General features: G+C 39.3%; 1 protein-coding gene across 1 annotated transcript in view; it reads right to left on the bottom strand.

Moving 5' to 3' along the window:
* Positions 1 to 13,177, bottom strand: part of gbe1b (glucan (1,4-alpha-), branching enzyme 1b) — a 73,541-nt gene extending 60,364 nt beyond the window's left edge. The window contains exons 1-2 of the mRNA XM_061046968.1: positions 12,977 to 13,177; positions 2,548 to 2,717 (exon numbers count right to left, since the gene is read on the bottom strand). Of these exons, the coding sequence (XP_060902951.1) occupies positions 2,548 to 2,717; positions 12,977 to 13,074 (268 nt within the window). The 5' untranslated portion in view covers positions 13,075 to 13,177. The remainder of the gene's footprint in view (positions 1 to 2,547; positions 2,718 to 12,976) is intronic.
* Positions 13,178 to 14,055: the final 878 nt, after the last annotated feature.

Below are 14,055 nucleotides of genomic sequence, written 5' to 3' on the forward strand. Positions count from 1 at the left end.
TGAGCAGAAACATTTTTTTTCCTGTGTGCCATATGACTTCTCAGATGTCTGTTGTTAACAAAAGTGCGGTCATGATCTCCTGGTAGATAATCACCGTTGTAAACAATTAGCTCTTGTCTTCTGCTATTGTGCAAATTAGCCGCTAACAGTTTCTACGTTCTATGCTGTCCTAAACAAGGCGTATTGTTTCCACAACTGTGCACAGCGGGAAGTACAGCAGCAGCAGCAGCAGCAGCAGAGCAGCAAGACATTAGAAATCCAAAGTCTATGTTCAATTATTTTCATTATATTACACGATTTAAAGCTCCTGTGAAGAGTTTTAAAGTGGTTATAAAACAGACTGAGATTAATATGACTGGCTCTTTATGACCTTAAAAAAAAGCAAATGAGACCATCAGCAAAAATATTAACTATTTCTATAGAGTTATTATTAACAGCTAAAACTGCTGCGATGGGGTAGGTATCAGACTAATATAATGTGTTGCCACTGTGCCTCATGCAGTTTGTAGTTGATAGTCAACAATGTGGCTCTTGCTTTAGTATCCCCCTGTGGTCACAGAGGGTCTTTACTCATTTTGTCCCTCTCTCTCCTTTTCATCTAAAAACCTCTTAGGTCATTTTTATTTTGTTGTTTGTGTACTCCACTCTCCTCTATCCTGTGACTTTTCTAACTGTGAGTACAGCAGCAGACTCCATCATCTCAAAGAAAAACTGATAAAATACCTCTTCACTGCTCATTGAATTATATCTGTGAGGGAACAGCAGAGACACATTACTGTTACAATCTGCCGATACCGCAAAACCAATTGTCATTGACTGACAGGAATATATCAGGACACAAAACATCTATTATAAAGCAACCACCTTGGCACGTCAATTTAGGACGTTGTTTTCATTCAGTAATCCATATCTGCTTGCTATTCATGAGCCAAAACAACGGCAGGATGGAAAATGAATCACAGGAGATGCTCCAGGAGTGACCGGGCACAACACCAGCGCTTTTTACATGCAGGCCAAGTCATATTTTTTCACAATTTATTTATCTCCCTTCTCTTAAACTCCTCAGAAGAAAAAAAAACAGCGCATTATGCATCCAACCTGCACCATATTCATGACTAGGGCTGCTGGGCTGTTTCCACATTTACTATGAAATTGAAATCAAATAATATGACTGAGCCGTGTCAAAATGTAATCTCTCACAGAATTGAATGTTGGAATTGAGCTGCTGCCCAAGGTCCTGGAAGATAATTAAAAAAGGAAGAGGAGAAATATAGAAAGGGGGGGACGGCAGGAACCGAGCTAACAAGCACAAAAAATGTGGAGGGACAATAAACAAATTGACAAATATCCGGTTTGGCACACAGAATCAATCCGAGGGTATCACTATTAGCATTTGCTTCCCTTTATCATAACCTGCAGGGTTCAGACTGGCAAAGAGCGAAGTGTCTGTGCTGTTGTGTGGGCATGGGCCATGGTATTTAAGTGAATTCTTTCACCATCCTTCTTATTATCCCTTCTCTATTATATTCTTTTTGTTTGTCCATTGAGACTTATCAATTACTTCTGGCATGTGTAAACGAGCTCAATGCATTCATATATTTGATAAAGGACAGAGAAAATGTTCCAAAAAGAAAGATACACCGAGAGCTTGTATTACCATGCATATCTATTTGATAGATGAAAGCAAGTCCCAGTTAATCTTGTTAATGATGACAAAAATAAATAACTTTGCCACATTCTCACATCCCACATTCACTGAAAATAACACTCAAAAGACTATTAACCTGAAATTACTTTCAAAGTTGAGACTGCAGGGAACGGAGATTTCAGTGCAAACACAGAGGTTGCACTCTCTCAACAACTTTGCAGGCGATGATGAAATAACCAGCTACTAAAATATTAACAAACACTCCCACATTCAAAAGAAGCCCCCTCAGTATGCAAGTTTATCCCGCGTAATCAATATTTTCCACATTTCCTACTCCCAGGTTGGTTGATCAAAAGGGCTGATACCCTTGTAGTGCGGGTCTCTCTGCTTTTCCTAATTTTTGGCCTTTTTGTGTTCAAGGGTGCAGAAATCTCAAATTTCTTATTTAATGCACCATGAAGATATGCAACCTTTCTGTTCATACTGAAATCTCTCTTCTCTGGTCCAGACAGTGGATTTAAATAAGTGCTAATGTTTCATTTTCTTTTAAGTAATCCGATTTCTTATTTCAAATTGATTGTATAAAACTGGAGTGTAGCATATGCGCTTATTCAAGAAATATAGAGGACTCCTGGTGAGCCTTAGGTATTGCAGGATTCTTTTCATAAAAGACTCATTATGTTTTAAACAACCAATTCATAAAAATATACAATATCTACAAGGTTACAGTGCCAACTATCAGCTTTAATTTCAGGCTTTTCACATCCATATTGGGAATCACAGAACATGTGTGGTTAAAAACAGAGCAGTAATCAAACCCAGTGAAAGCATTGGTGAAACATGGTAACACAATGCTGGCATGTTGTTCAGGAGCTGACAGTTCTCCTCAGGGTACTTACTGAAGTCACCGGTGAGAAAGAGGGCCTCTGCAGCCGGAGCCCACTCCTGGAAAAAGAGGCTGTTGTCAGGCCGTCGCTGCACACCGAAGTTCTGGTAGCTGCGTGTGAACTGCTCAAAGCCTCCCTCTGCCTCCTCCAGCTGGAGAAGCTGCTTCTGTAGCAGCTCATACCTTCAATCCACAGGAAACACACACAGGACTGTATGAGTTCAATGAAACTAGATACATACAGTGTTAATGCAGGGTTTTTTTTGTGTTAACTCCGAAAGCACCAAGCTGTCTCCTCTGAGTCTACTTCACTCTTCTCTTCCATTTCCCAGAATGTTCATGTTGGCAATCCTTGAGAACATCAGCTGCACTCAAGTCTGTGTTTATCATGTAAGATGGACAGTAAAAATAGAAAACAGGAAATCAGTGCAAAAGTTCATCCAGTTTTCTGTCTTAGTGTCAAAGAATTGAGGATCTGCAACAATTGACAACCTGATGTTGCTTAATTCTTGTGGTAAAATATTCCCATATTGTATAACATGGTGTTTCATATGATGTTTCTGCACCCAATGATACCCCATGGGGGGGGGGGGGGGGTTGACACATATACAACTAACATATGGCTATTATCTTACATTGAATAATTCAACACCTTCAAGAATAATTTGAAATGAATGTTACAGGTTAAATATTTGCATTTGTGTCTGACATTTTTCTTTTGTCTGTAGTAATTTATGATTTCTAAAATATATTGCAGCACATGCCATGAAGCATTATATATTTCTTCATGTCAGTGTTGCCATGCTAACGTTATCTTTTTCAGGTTTTACCTCAGGATGCAAACTTCCCTCATTTCCTGAAGAATTTGTGACTTCAGGCATATCCTAAGAGATAAACCTGTCTGTAACTTTGGACTGGGAAGGATAGGCTAACTACTTTGCAATTTATCTCACTTAAGTTCCTGCAGCCAGCTGGTGTCCATATCAGATCCCCCTGAAACAGAAAGTCTCTTTCAGCCAGCTGAGTTAAGTGCACTCTCCCCTATAGCCCTGAAGCCAAGCTCAGCCCAGCCTGTGAATGCCCGGGGGCGAGTGATGATGGGCTGAAGTAACAGTGCGATTTCTCAGCAGCTGCTCCCTGTGTTGAGAAGAGTGGAGGCAGACAGAGCTTGCCAAATGTAAACCTTTAAAGTCCAACCAATGCTGCCACATGCCTGCTTTGCCACTTTGTCACCATTTCAAGAATATGCTGAAAGGAAGGACAAAAGGATGATTCACACAAGGCAAAACCTCTACTGCCACAGCATTAATAGGCATGAAAGTCATGCCTATGATTATAACAAATGAGTTCCAGAAGGTTGGACCAGTGGGAATAGAGAGACAAAATCCTGTATGGATGCAGTATTCACTGCACATCTCCTGTGTCTGTTTCCACTTGAGGAGGAGAGAACAGGCCACACATCACAAATGAACTGTGCCACAATTCATTTCAGGAAGTCACTAGCAGAGTTCGAGCTATAGTTAGAATCAAAACTTGGATTTATTTTCATTTTATTCATAATCAGGCCAAAACTGTCCTCTATGCCCTTATCTATACATTTTATTCTGACGAGGTTGTCACTCTTCCTCTCCTTCATCCTTGCACAGGTACCACATCCTCATCAGTTGTCCCCTGTTTTTCTACGCTCAAACTTCTGAAGTTTATTACAATATCCAGCACATGACTCCATATGGTATCCATAGGCAACATTTACCCTGAAAACTCTCCCATCAAACTGCAAAGAGCAGAGTCTCAGAGTGTGACCATTTCATCACATATGGCAAGTCTTTTTTTTTTCTCCAGCGCTGGCCCTGAATTCCTAATGAAGGCAAGTCAATGCTCCTTTTATAGCTGTTGTCGTCCTTTCAGTTCAGCTCATCACATTTCTCTGTAGATTTAAATATACTTTGACGCTGTGAGTGCAGTTTCACTAGGCAAACATTTTTAATTATATTTTTTTCTATCAAAGCTTAAATAATGGCCAAATGTTATACTTTACATGTATGCCAAACAAATGAAATACTAATAAGTACAAGTGTGTCCCACTTCATACACAGTCTCCATGTGGCTTGAATACAACAACTAGAGAAATATTGATCTCGGAATGATAGAAGTGCTCCTATCTAATGGTGAAAAGCATTAGACAGTGAATACCAATAACTAACTCTTTCAAGGCCACCTTTAATTCATTTCAGGCACCTAAAAACCACTTTGACGTGTAAACCAACAGCCAAAACGCAAGAAAAGGTTGCCAAATCATTGTTGTTTAAACAGGACCTAAGATGAGCTCATACACAATGGATCTGTTCATTCAACTACCATCTTTCTTTTGGCACAAATATTTGTAATATTCTAAAACCTGTCGGGCCCAATGGCATTTTAGTACATTAGTACCCACTCCCTATATGAAAATAATTACTTTCATTTAGGATTACTTCAACTGTACAAAAGACAGGCCTTCCCACAAACATACGGAGTACTGAGCCAGTGTGAAAAAGTAGCCAGCTCGGGGTCCAGGGTCGTGGAGAGACAAGAAAGTGCAGATGCGAAATGAAAACAGGACATTTGATCATGAAGCCTGTTGTTGCTCTGATTATCTCTCAGGTTTATCACGGAAATCCATCTTTAAATCTCAGGCAATGCTTTAGGGAGTGCCCGCCCTGTGATCGACAGGCTGTTACCATGGTAATTTCCAATAAGGTTTGACATGTTCAGTTGGTAATCTACCACTTACTTCTCCAAATATGGTTACTTCTGGCTGCAAAAGAAAACATGACAGTGACGGACCAGCAGGCAAAACTAACCCTAACCCCTTGGATGTGTAAAACACACTGAGTGCCTCTGTAGATCTGAAGAGAACTGTCGAGGGTGCTGATAATTAGCTGTGTGGCTTTGTCACTACATGCTTCACCTATTAGAACTGTTACCTACTTTAATTACTATAGCAGCTTAATGAAAGTAACAACATTAAAACATTAGTAAGAGACATTACGAAACAAGAGAGACTGATCGCCATTTCTCAAGAAAACCAAGATTTATTTCAGCTTCACCTGGAAACACTGCTGCTCATTGTCAGGTAGTGCACGACAAGAGACACGACTAATCCCTGCAGCCAGAAATTACAAAAGAGTTTTGTCCTGTCTCGTATTTGGTGGTAATAGAGCAGCAGCAGATTATAGATGTGAGTCACAGATTACAGTCCTGGCTCTCTTATCTCTCGGTTTGGGTAACTGTTCTTTATCTACAAAGATACTGGGGGGAAATATTATACTGCACAACTGAGACATTAAACCCACCGATATTATTGCTCACAGCAACATTGTAAGTGACAGACATCAACAAACTCTCAAATCCCTGAATCAGTTCAGTGTCAGACGTATTTTTAGCTCTTCTAAAACTCTCAAGTTTACACAGCTTGTAGTTCGTAATGTTCCATAGAACGACTAGTTGTTCTGCACTTTTCGGAGGGCTGCAAATTGGATAATGTTTATCCACTGTTGTTTTATTCACAACTTCATAAATGGAAATGTTCTGCTCATACTAAAGACTCAGGCTGTGATTATGAAGGTACTTGAAGTGGGAGCTGTGGAGAAGCCAATGGTAAAAGATAAGACGAAGGCTCAGGAGGCACAAGAGAAAGCTTATCAGTTGGCCATAGATCTTCTGAGAATCAAAGCAAGGGTTTGAGGGGTGCTTGAGAAGGTGTGTCAGTAAAGATATCATTGATGAGAAAGATGAGGCTCAGAGGGAGCTCGAGAAAGCGGACCAGCTGGGGGACACTCTCCTGTATAAGAGAAGAGAGACTCAAACAGCTGGAGAAACAGGACTTTGGCTCAGATGCAGGGCGAGAAGCTGGAGGAGATTGATCATCTGCAGAAACAGGAGGGTAAGATCTCCGTCTTTAAAGGGTCAAAGAAGCAAAGCACCATCCCGTCTATGCTGGATGATGCAAGAAGAAATTTTTAATGGAGAAGTTCTTCCCATACCTGCCCCTTCAGTGGAAAGTAGTAGCAATGACATCCTAGACTCCCTTGATCTTTTGCAAATTACTTGTGCATCAAACAGGCTACTATTTTTGCATCAAGGCCTCAAACGTACAAGACCACCAATTTTGACTAATTCACTGTAAAAGATCTTTGAAAAGAATGTTAACAATCTCTAATCAATGTCACTGATCGACTCCTGCCTCACGTTCAATTTCACTACATTTTTTGGTGGATCCAAATTTCGCCACCAGTAGTTGTACCTCCAGCTGACATTTTTCCTCCACTGCTAAACAACTTGCATAAACTATGTAGCAACAAACTTTGGATTTCTACAGAGTAGTGGTAAACACAAGTTTGCTTAACATAGTCAGGATGGTTTCAGCCAATACCTTTGGCTGCCAGTCTAACGTTAGCCAAACTGGAATTCCTTCCTTTTTGGATACATCATTTATATTCTCAAAACTGTTTGTTTTGTGACGCCAAATTCTCTAAGTGGCTTCAGGATAATCAAAGTCTTCAGTGTTTTCATGATGCTGACATTATTGAAAAGATAAACAACACCTGTATTCAGTTTCTTAACAACTGGGAGGATGGGAGGGGGAGAAAAGACAGACTTTTTTTTTTTGGGAAGACTCAGAGTTTCTTTCTGGTTCCTTTCTATATTGTCTGAGACGGGGGGGGGAACCCTGCTTTGAGTCTTTAAACACAGCTATATGTACAGAACACTCAAAAGTGAAACTGCGATATATTTGTTTCTTAGATGCATATTGCAATATGAGAAAATACAAGAAGTTATTCCAAACAAACGCAGTGAGTTTCTGTAGGCTTAAATATAGGTAATTGATATTTGAATGTTACATTATGAATTTAATTAATATGGACTATAAGTCTATTTGCATGTTAAGCCTGCACTATATTAGAAAAAAAATGTGACATGTAGCACTATGTTTTCAATATTGTGATAATAATATGAAGAAACTATTAAATAATCTGTATTAGCTTTAGCTATTTGTATCATTACAAACATTGTATTATTATTATTATGCATCGATATATATACACACTGTACATTATATATCTTTTTATTATATTAAATAACATTTCATTATATTACACTATATTGTTCATTTTGCACTATATTAAATTATATTATACTACTTTATATTATATAACTGCACTCTGCATTACTGTGGTACAACACTGCCTCTCTTCTCTGCTGTTTACATAACTTGCTGCTATTTAACAAACCAAGTCACTTTAATCATCACTCTTCACTTTATCTTGTCATTCTCTGCAATACTGTCTCAATTCCCTGCATAGTTAACTTGTATATACCCCCTGTTTTTTTTATTCATTTTTTTAATCTTTTATTTATCCTATCTATTCTGTTTAATGTGTATTTTGAGCTTTCTTGTCTGTGCTGCTGTAACGCCCGAATTTCCCTCCTGGGGATCAATAAATTATTATCCTATCCTATCCCATCCTATTTGCTAAATGTTTCCGGTGAATCCACAGTAAAAACAAATGTTTTACCTCTAAATCTGTAACAATTACTCTGAGGGTATCTGATAGCTCGCCTGAGCTTCCTTTGACTGCATGAAAATGGTGAGAGCATGTCAAAAAAGCAAATTTTGCGATAATAAAGTTGTGATATATTGTGCAGCCCTAACAAAGTATTAAGATGATGCTAACAATAGAACATTTTTAACAAGTAGCTCTTATTTCACAACATATATTTTCTAATTTACAGTCACAGTTTGAAATCTTCAGTCATGCTTATCATCTATTTTTCCAATATTCTCCCCATGGAGAAGCTGAACTGTGCAACCTGTTCTTACACTCACTTTTAGACAATCAGGCGTCTAAATTTAGAGTGAGTGTTCAGGTCTGATGCTTTGTCTATGACTGACAGTGACAGCTGAAGCACAGAGGTGTCAGGACAGTCTGCATCAGCCTGAAGAAACACAAGTAGGAAAAGTCTTCTTGTCTGCTGATTTCAGAAAGTATAAGCCTTAAAGGCTTCAATACAGAGCGACGGCAAGGTGACTTTCAAATAATGTCATTAATGTCCTTCTTTGACAAAGTGCCTTAATGAGGCTGAAGAGGGAACTGAGGTGTTGCAGAGGTTGATTGATGATAGCTACAAATCTCTACTAACCTCATGTTGAACCTCAAGCAAGGTGATGAGGAATAAATGCTGCAAAAGCCGCTTTTAAACAATGCAAATCGACACGCAGAAATCTGATTCAGTCACTCATATTAACCAAAGAAATGTAAGAGTCCTTTTAAAACATGTCTACAATTCCTGTATATCAGCTCATTAGTTTTCAGTCAGAGCGCCCCCATCGGTTATCATCACTTCAAAGTCAATAATCAGTTTGGCTCAAATATATTGCATCACCATCACAAGCATGAGAGTCAGACTTTCTGCTGTATTTTCACTTTGAAATGAGTTGTGATGACATACTCAAATCTTTGCAAAAACTCTTTGCCTTAATAAGCAGCAGTCCCAATGCTCCCCACTTTCATTTGGTCCAATTTAGGAGATTCATGGTGCCATGAGCTGCAAAAACCGAGCAGCTCTTCCTGCAGACTTTCGCAACAGGAAGGGTAAATAATGAAGCATGTCAACAGAGCACTGCTCACTGGGGCTGTAACCTGCGTACGGTATCAACGGTTGTTTTCGCAATCAATCGGAAACCAGCATCCTGATTAAAAAAATAAGCCGCCTGCAACCACAGAATAACTCATTAAAAATGGGATACCTGATAAAATCTGCTGGAATGATTTTAACTGTGTGCAGAGCAGCAGTATCTGGTGTGAACCAAAGTTCAGCAGACCTGATATGTGGGCAGCCTTGCGCTTTAACATGGCAGGGGAATCTGAAGAACCAGTCAGTGTGGTCATAGGTCTATTTCTGATAAGCCATCTGAATTCTTGGCAGCATGCAGCTCTGCATGGAGACTCAGCGTGACACCCTCAGCCTGAGAAAGCGCCTGATTTTTGTGCCTGTGTTCATGATGTGCTGTTTGGACTGTGGGCCTGAGAACACCAGGAGCTTATCAGGAATTAACCTTCACGCAGCAGTGATCCTATATGTAAAATAATCTATGTGCAACTTTCATCATCCAGGCTGGTGTTTGAGGGTGGCGCAGGGCTCCATGAAGCCTAACAATACCAAGCTGTGTCTGAGATGGAACTGACACGCTCATCTCTCTGCAAGGCTGGAGCCGTGCTAACATGCCTCAAATACAAAGCAGGTGGTCCCTTACCTGCCACATTAGAGACACGATCTGACACAGTCATGAAAATGGATTAAACTATACGGCCCCTAAGCAGAGTTTTTAAGACCTAGTTTCTGTGTCGACCCAACCCTGAACAGATACCGTAGAAATGTGAGCTTTAGATCATTATCATTGCCTGCTTGTAACTAAAAACCATTACACTCCATTTAAAAAAAAAAAGAAATTCCAGTGGGTAGAGATAATTTCACGAGGTGAGGAGCAAGCAAAATAATGAACTCTAATTTTGTGTGCCAGACCGTCTGATCTAGAAATGAGCCAACAGGATACTTTCAAAGAAAAAGAAATGATCATGAAATCAGCCTCATGTTACTAACTGTGAACACATTCTGCTGCTCAGTCATTAAGCTTCAGTAATTTCCCTTGGACATTTTCATCCAGCTTGTTTTCAGGTTAAAATCAAAGCTCACAACTAAAGAACACAAGTGAAAACAAATAAGCATACAAATGTTTTTTGTGTGTGTGAAACTTCACAGTCTATTGACTTAAGGGGAAAGTACGTTTACTTTTGGAGGGTAGTTTAAGGTTAATGCATGAAAGGACATGTTGGTTCACTTAAGCTCTTTTCTATTTAAAAATGTGGGTTTCAGTGTTTTCAAGAAGCAATATTAACTCCATGTTCAATGTTATTTCCTCAATATTAACTGTATTATTCCATGTATTACTTTGGCATCTGTAAACAGCCACTGAAATGAAGTTATAGCTAAAGGTCAGACAGGAAGAATTTAATGTGCATGCTGAGTCTGTTGTTTATTTATCATACAATTATGCATTATTATTTCGCAGGCACGCTCACTCAGATTTCCGGGCTATATCAGCTGTTCACATCTGTCCAATTACACTGCAACACACACTCACTGTTAGCCTATCATATTGCTGCACACTTCTTTAATACTCATGTTTTTCTTTTCCTCAAGTTCATTGGTAAGCAGTTCCATTCCTATTATAACCCAGACTCTGCAGCTTTGTGAGCTACATAAGCTACGTCATTTTATCCGCCACAGCTGGGGGGGGGGGGGGGGGGGGGGTATTTACTGCTGCTAAGGGCAGATGCTTGGATTACAGAATCTCTCCATTGAGTCCAGAGCCTAAAGAGGATTTGAATCAGCATTTGAAAAGACTGTCTTATTTTGCACTTGCACTGAACAAAGCTGGAGCATGGCAGGCCGTAAATAAATCAAATCATCTAGAAGTATTTTCATACTAGTTCGTAAAGCATGTTTGCAGAGGTATTCTCTTCTCCCTAAAAAAACCCAAAAACAAGTGATTATAATAGCAAAAACACTGAATTCAGCATTTTCACTATAAAAATCAGTGCTTTTGATGCCTTCATAGACGGTCAGGAGGTTGAGCGGCCACTTGCTTGTTTCTTTAAAGGTGCTCACTGCTCAGCTGATTATTTTATAGTTTGGATTCCTTGAGAGGTCATTGTTCTAATGGTTTTTGAAAATTACTTGAATCATCTACAAGGTCCCCTCCTCTCGTACATAAACTGAGTACAGAATTAAAACCAGGAGAAAAAGAAGTCACGTCAGGAATCCCTAATGCTCCAGGTTTGGAGCTGTGAGCTGAGCTGCCTCGTACTTTAGCTCACCAGTTAACAAAGCATGTTAAATGTATCATGGATTAGCAAATGTATAATACATTAGCTTTTTCCATAAATGTTCCCCATATATTTTTATCATGTGTTTTGCATTTTACTGTATATTGAAGGCCTTTTCAGGGACAGGCATTAGAAATTAGAATTAGCTATGAATGCTGTGGTGCAGTGCAAATGAAAATTGTTGTTCAGTTCTCCATGTATATACTGCATCTGTCACTGCCAAATAAACCAGAGAGAGAAAAAAACTTTAAATAGTCATAGGACCTGTTTGGAAAAGCAGAAACATTGTTGTTAGAAAATGACTAAGAACATGAGAGTCATGTAAGGTGGTTATTAAACATAGCAGTTAAAGAAACATTACATATTAAAAATATGTATATTTGTACATAATCATGGCATCACGTAAATTAAATTTTATTCATCTATAGCTCTCAAAATCAGGCCAAGAATGTACAGTGAAGGAAAAATCTATATAGTGTATAAATCACTTTGCTGTCAAGTTAAATTTGAAGTAGATTTCAAGGCTGTTATATTATTGATCACAACTCTCCATTTAGATTTGTTTACTCAACTAAATGTTTGACTCAATTAAGATGCATGAAGCAGATGTATTCTAGACGAACAATCCTGTACTCTAGTTCCGTGTGGATTTTGATACCATCTCCAAGACACGTTAGACGCTGCAGAGACAATGTGAATGGGATTTGTGATTGACATAATCTTAAATTTATAAATGCACCCACACACAAAATCAACTACTGAAGACTTCCAGCCTAATAATTAATTTGTTGGGAGGAAAAAAAACATGCAGCATATGAGAACAGCAGAAAGTTAATGGAGAGAGTATTGTTTGGCAGAGCCTTTTTCACGCCCCCCCCCCCCCCAAAAAACTATTCAGCTATTATGAAGTGGACAACACATTTAAATATATTTTAGAATAACTGATGTCTCGATAATAACCAGGCACAATTAAAAGACTCTTCAGCAAGAAGAGAATACAATGGGGACAAACACCCTGTTGTTGTGATGCAGCAGCCTCGATAGGAAGTGAGATTCAGACACCACCTCACTACGCAACGTGACGTCACCTGACCTGACTCCTGTGTAGCTGTCAAACACGGGAAGTCGAGGGACGACTTGCCTTCTTCAGCGACTTGTCACATGAAATGAGACTATCGAACAGCTGTTCATTAATTTTGCATGAGCTGAACATCGTCTAAACGCTTTTTTAGTCAGCAGCAGCCGAATACAGGGAGAGACCAGAAAGCTATAGCTGCTGTGCGCGTCAGTGGGAAAAAAAAGCACCTCTGCGCGACCTCTGCCCATTCAAAATGTCAAACCTGACTGCAGAAGGTTACTCTCACGTGTTGCAAACACTGCTGTTTATCTGTTAGTTGTGTGTTTACATTACAATACACGAAGCCAGCGTTAACATGACAGCTGCTAGCTTCCACATGGACTCATTTTTGGCAGCGAAATGCGCACAAAAACCGCCGTTTTAATAGTGTTTACCTCCTCTTGAAGTCCTTCTCGTACGTTTTTAGGTGAGGATCCATTTGGAGTAGGCAGCTGAACTCAGGAATTGCAACATTATCCTCCGGGTCTGCCATGGTTCATCCAGACCAAACCAATCGAACACGGACTGCTGCGGACAGTGACAGAGGCAGAGGACGGTCATGTAGAGTACGAGAGTTTTTTTTTTTTTTAATACCCGTTGACATCAATGAGTAAGTCGGCTTTCTGCCAAGCCCATCCCACCCCAAAATGCTGTTTTAGCGGGTCAGAGATATGAGAACCGTGCATGCTGTGATGTGATGCGGACATTGTTACTTTAAGATGACAGCACAGGGAGCATGTGGCGCGTCAGAGGAAGAGGACTCTTGTATGCAGATGCACAATTTGTAGGCTGCGGGTTTGTGTGACTTTTGTTGCTATAAAGGTTATCCACCTGTTAAAAAAATATATGGAATTCACATATTATATGCAATCAAAATATTATCTGAATAAAAACTGCACTTTTTTTCTGTTAGATACCAATAGCCTTCTCTGAATGGTCTGATTTTGCAACTGACCCTACCCTGAGGAAACTTGCAACACTGATCAGGTACGGTTCTAACATGTACACATATAGACTTGTATGACAGTTTTATTAACTTTTTTTGTGTTTCAATTATAATTGTTATCTAAATGGATGCAATGTTTCACATAAAATATTAATTTCTACACCCTCAAGTCAATAGCATATACAGATTTAACACATGCTGTTCAATCCCTAAACAAGTTAAGGTGAGACAGGAAGAGCTGAATGATTTGTAATTTAATAAACTATAAATTTATTTCCTAAATACATGTTGAGGAAAGTTCCAGCAACTTGCTGAACTCAAAATTAGCCTTTAGGATTCATCACTTTGGTTTACAAATCTAACATTTGGTTAACATTCGCTACCATATTTCCATATAGGCTTTTGATGATTCTATGACCTTTATTTCTACACACATGCAAAACCACCTGTATCAATGCAAACAAACAGGCATTCGTGACCCCCGGAAGATAGTCCCAACACAATATTATGCAGGCCAGTGTCAGGTCA

This window comes from Labrus mixtus, chromosome 9 (genome assembly GCF_963584025.1).
Source record: "Labrus mixtus chromosome 9, fLabMix1.1, whole genome shotgun sequence".
Taxonomy (NCBI): domain Eukaryota; kingdom Metazoa; phylum Chordata; class Actinopteri; order Labriformes; family Labridae; genus Labrus; species Labrus mixtus.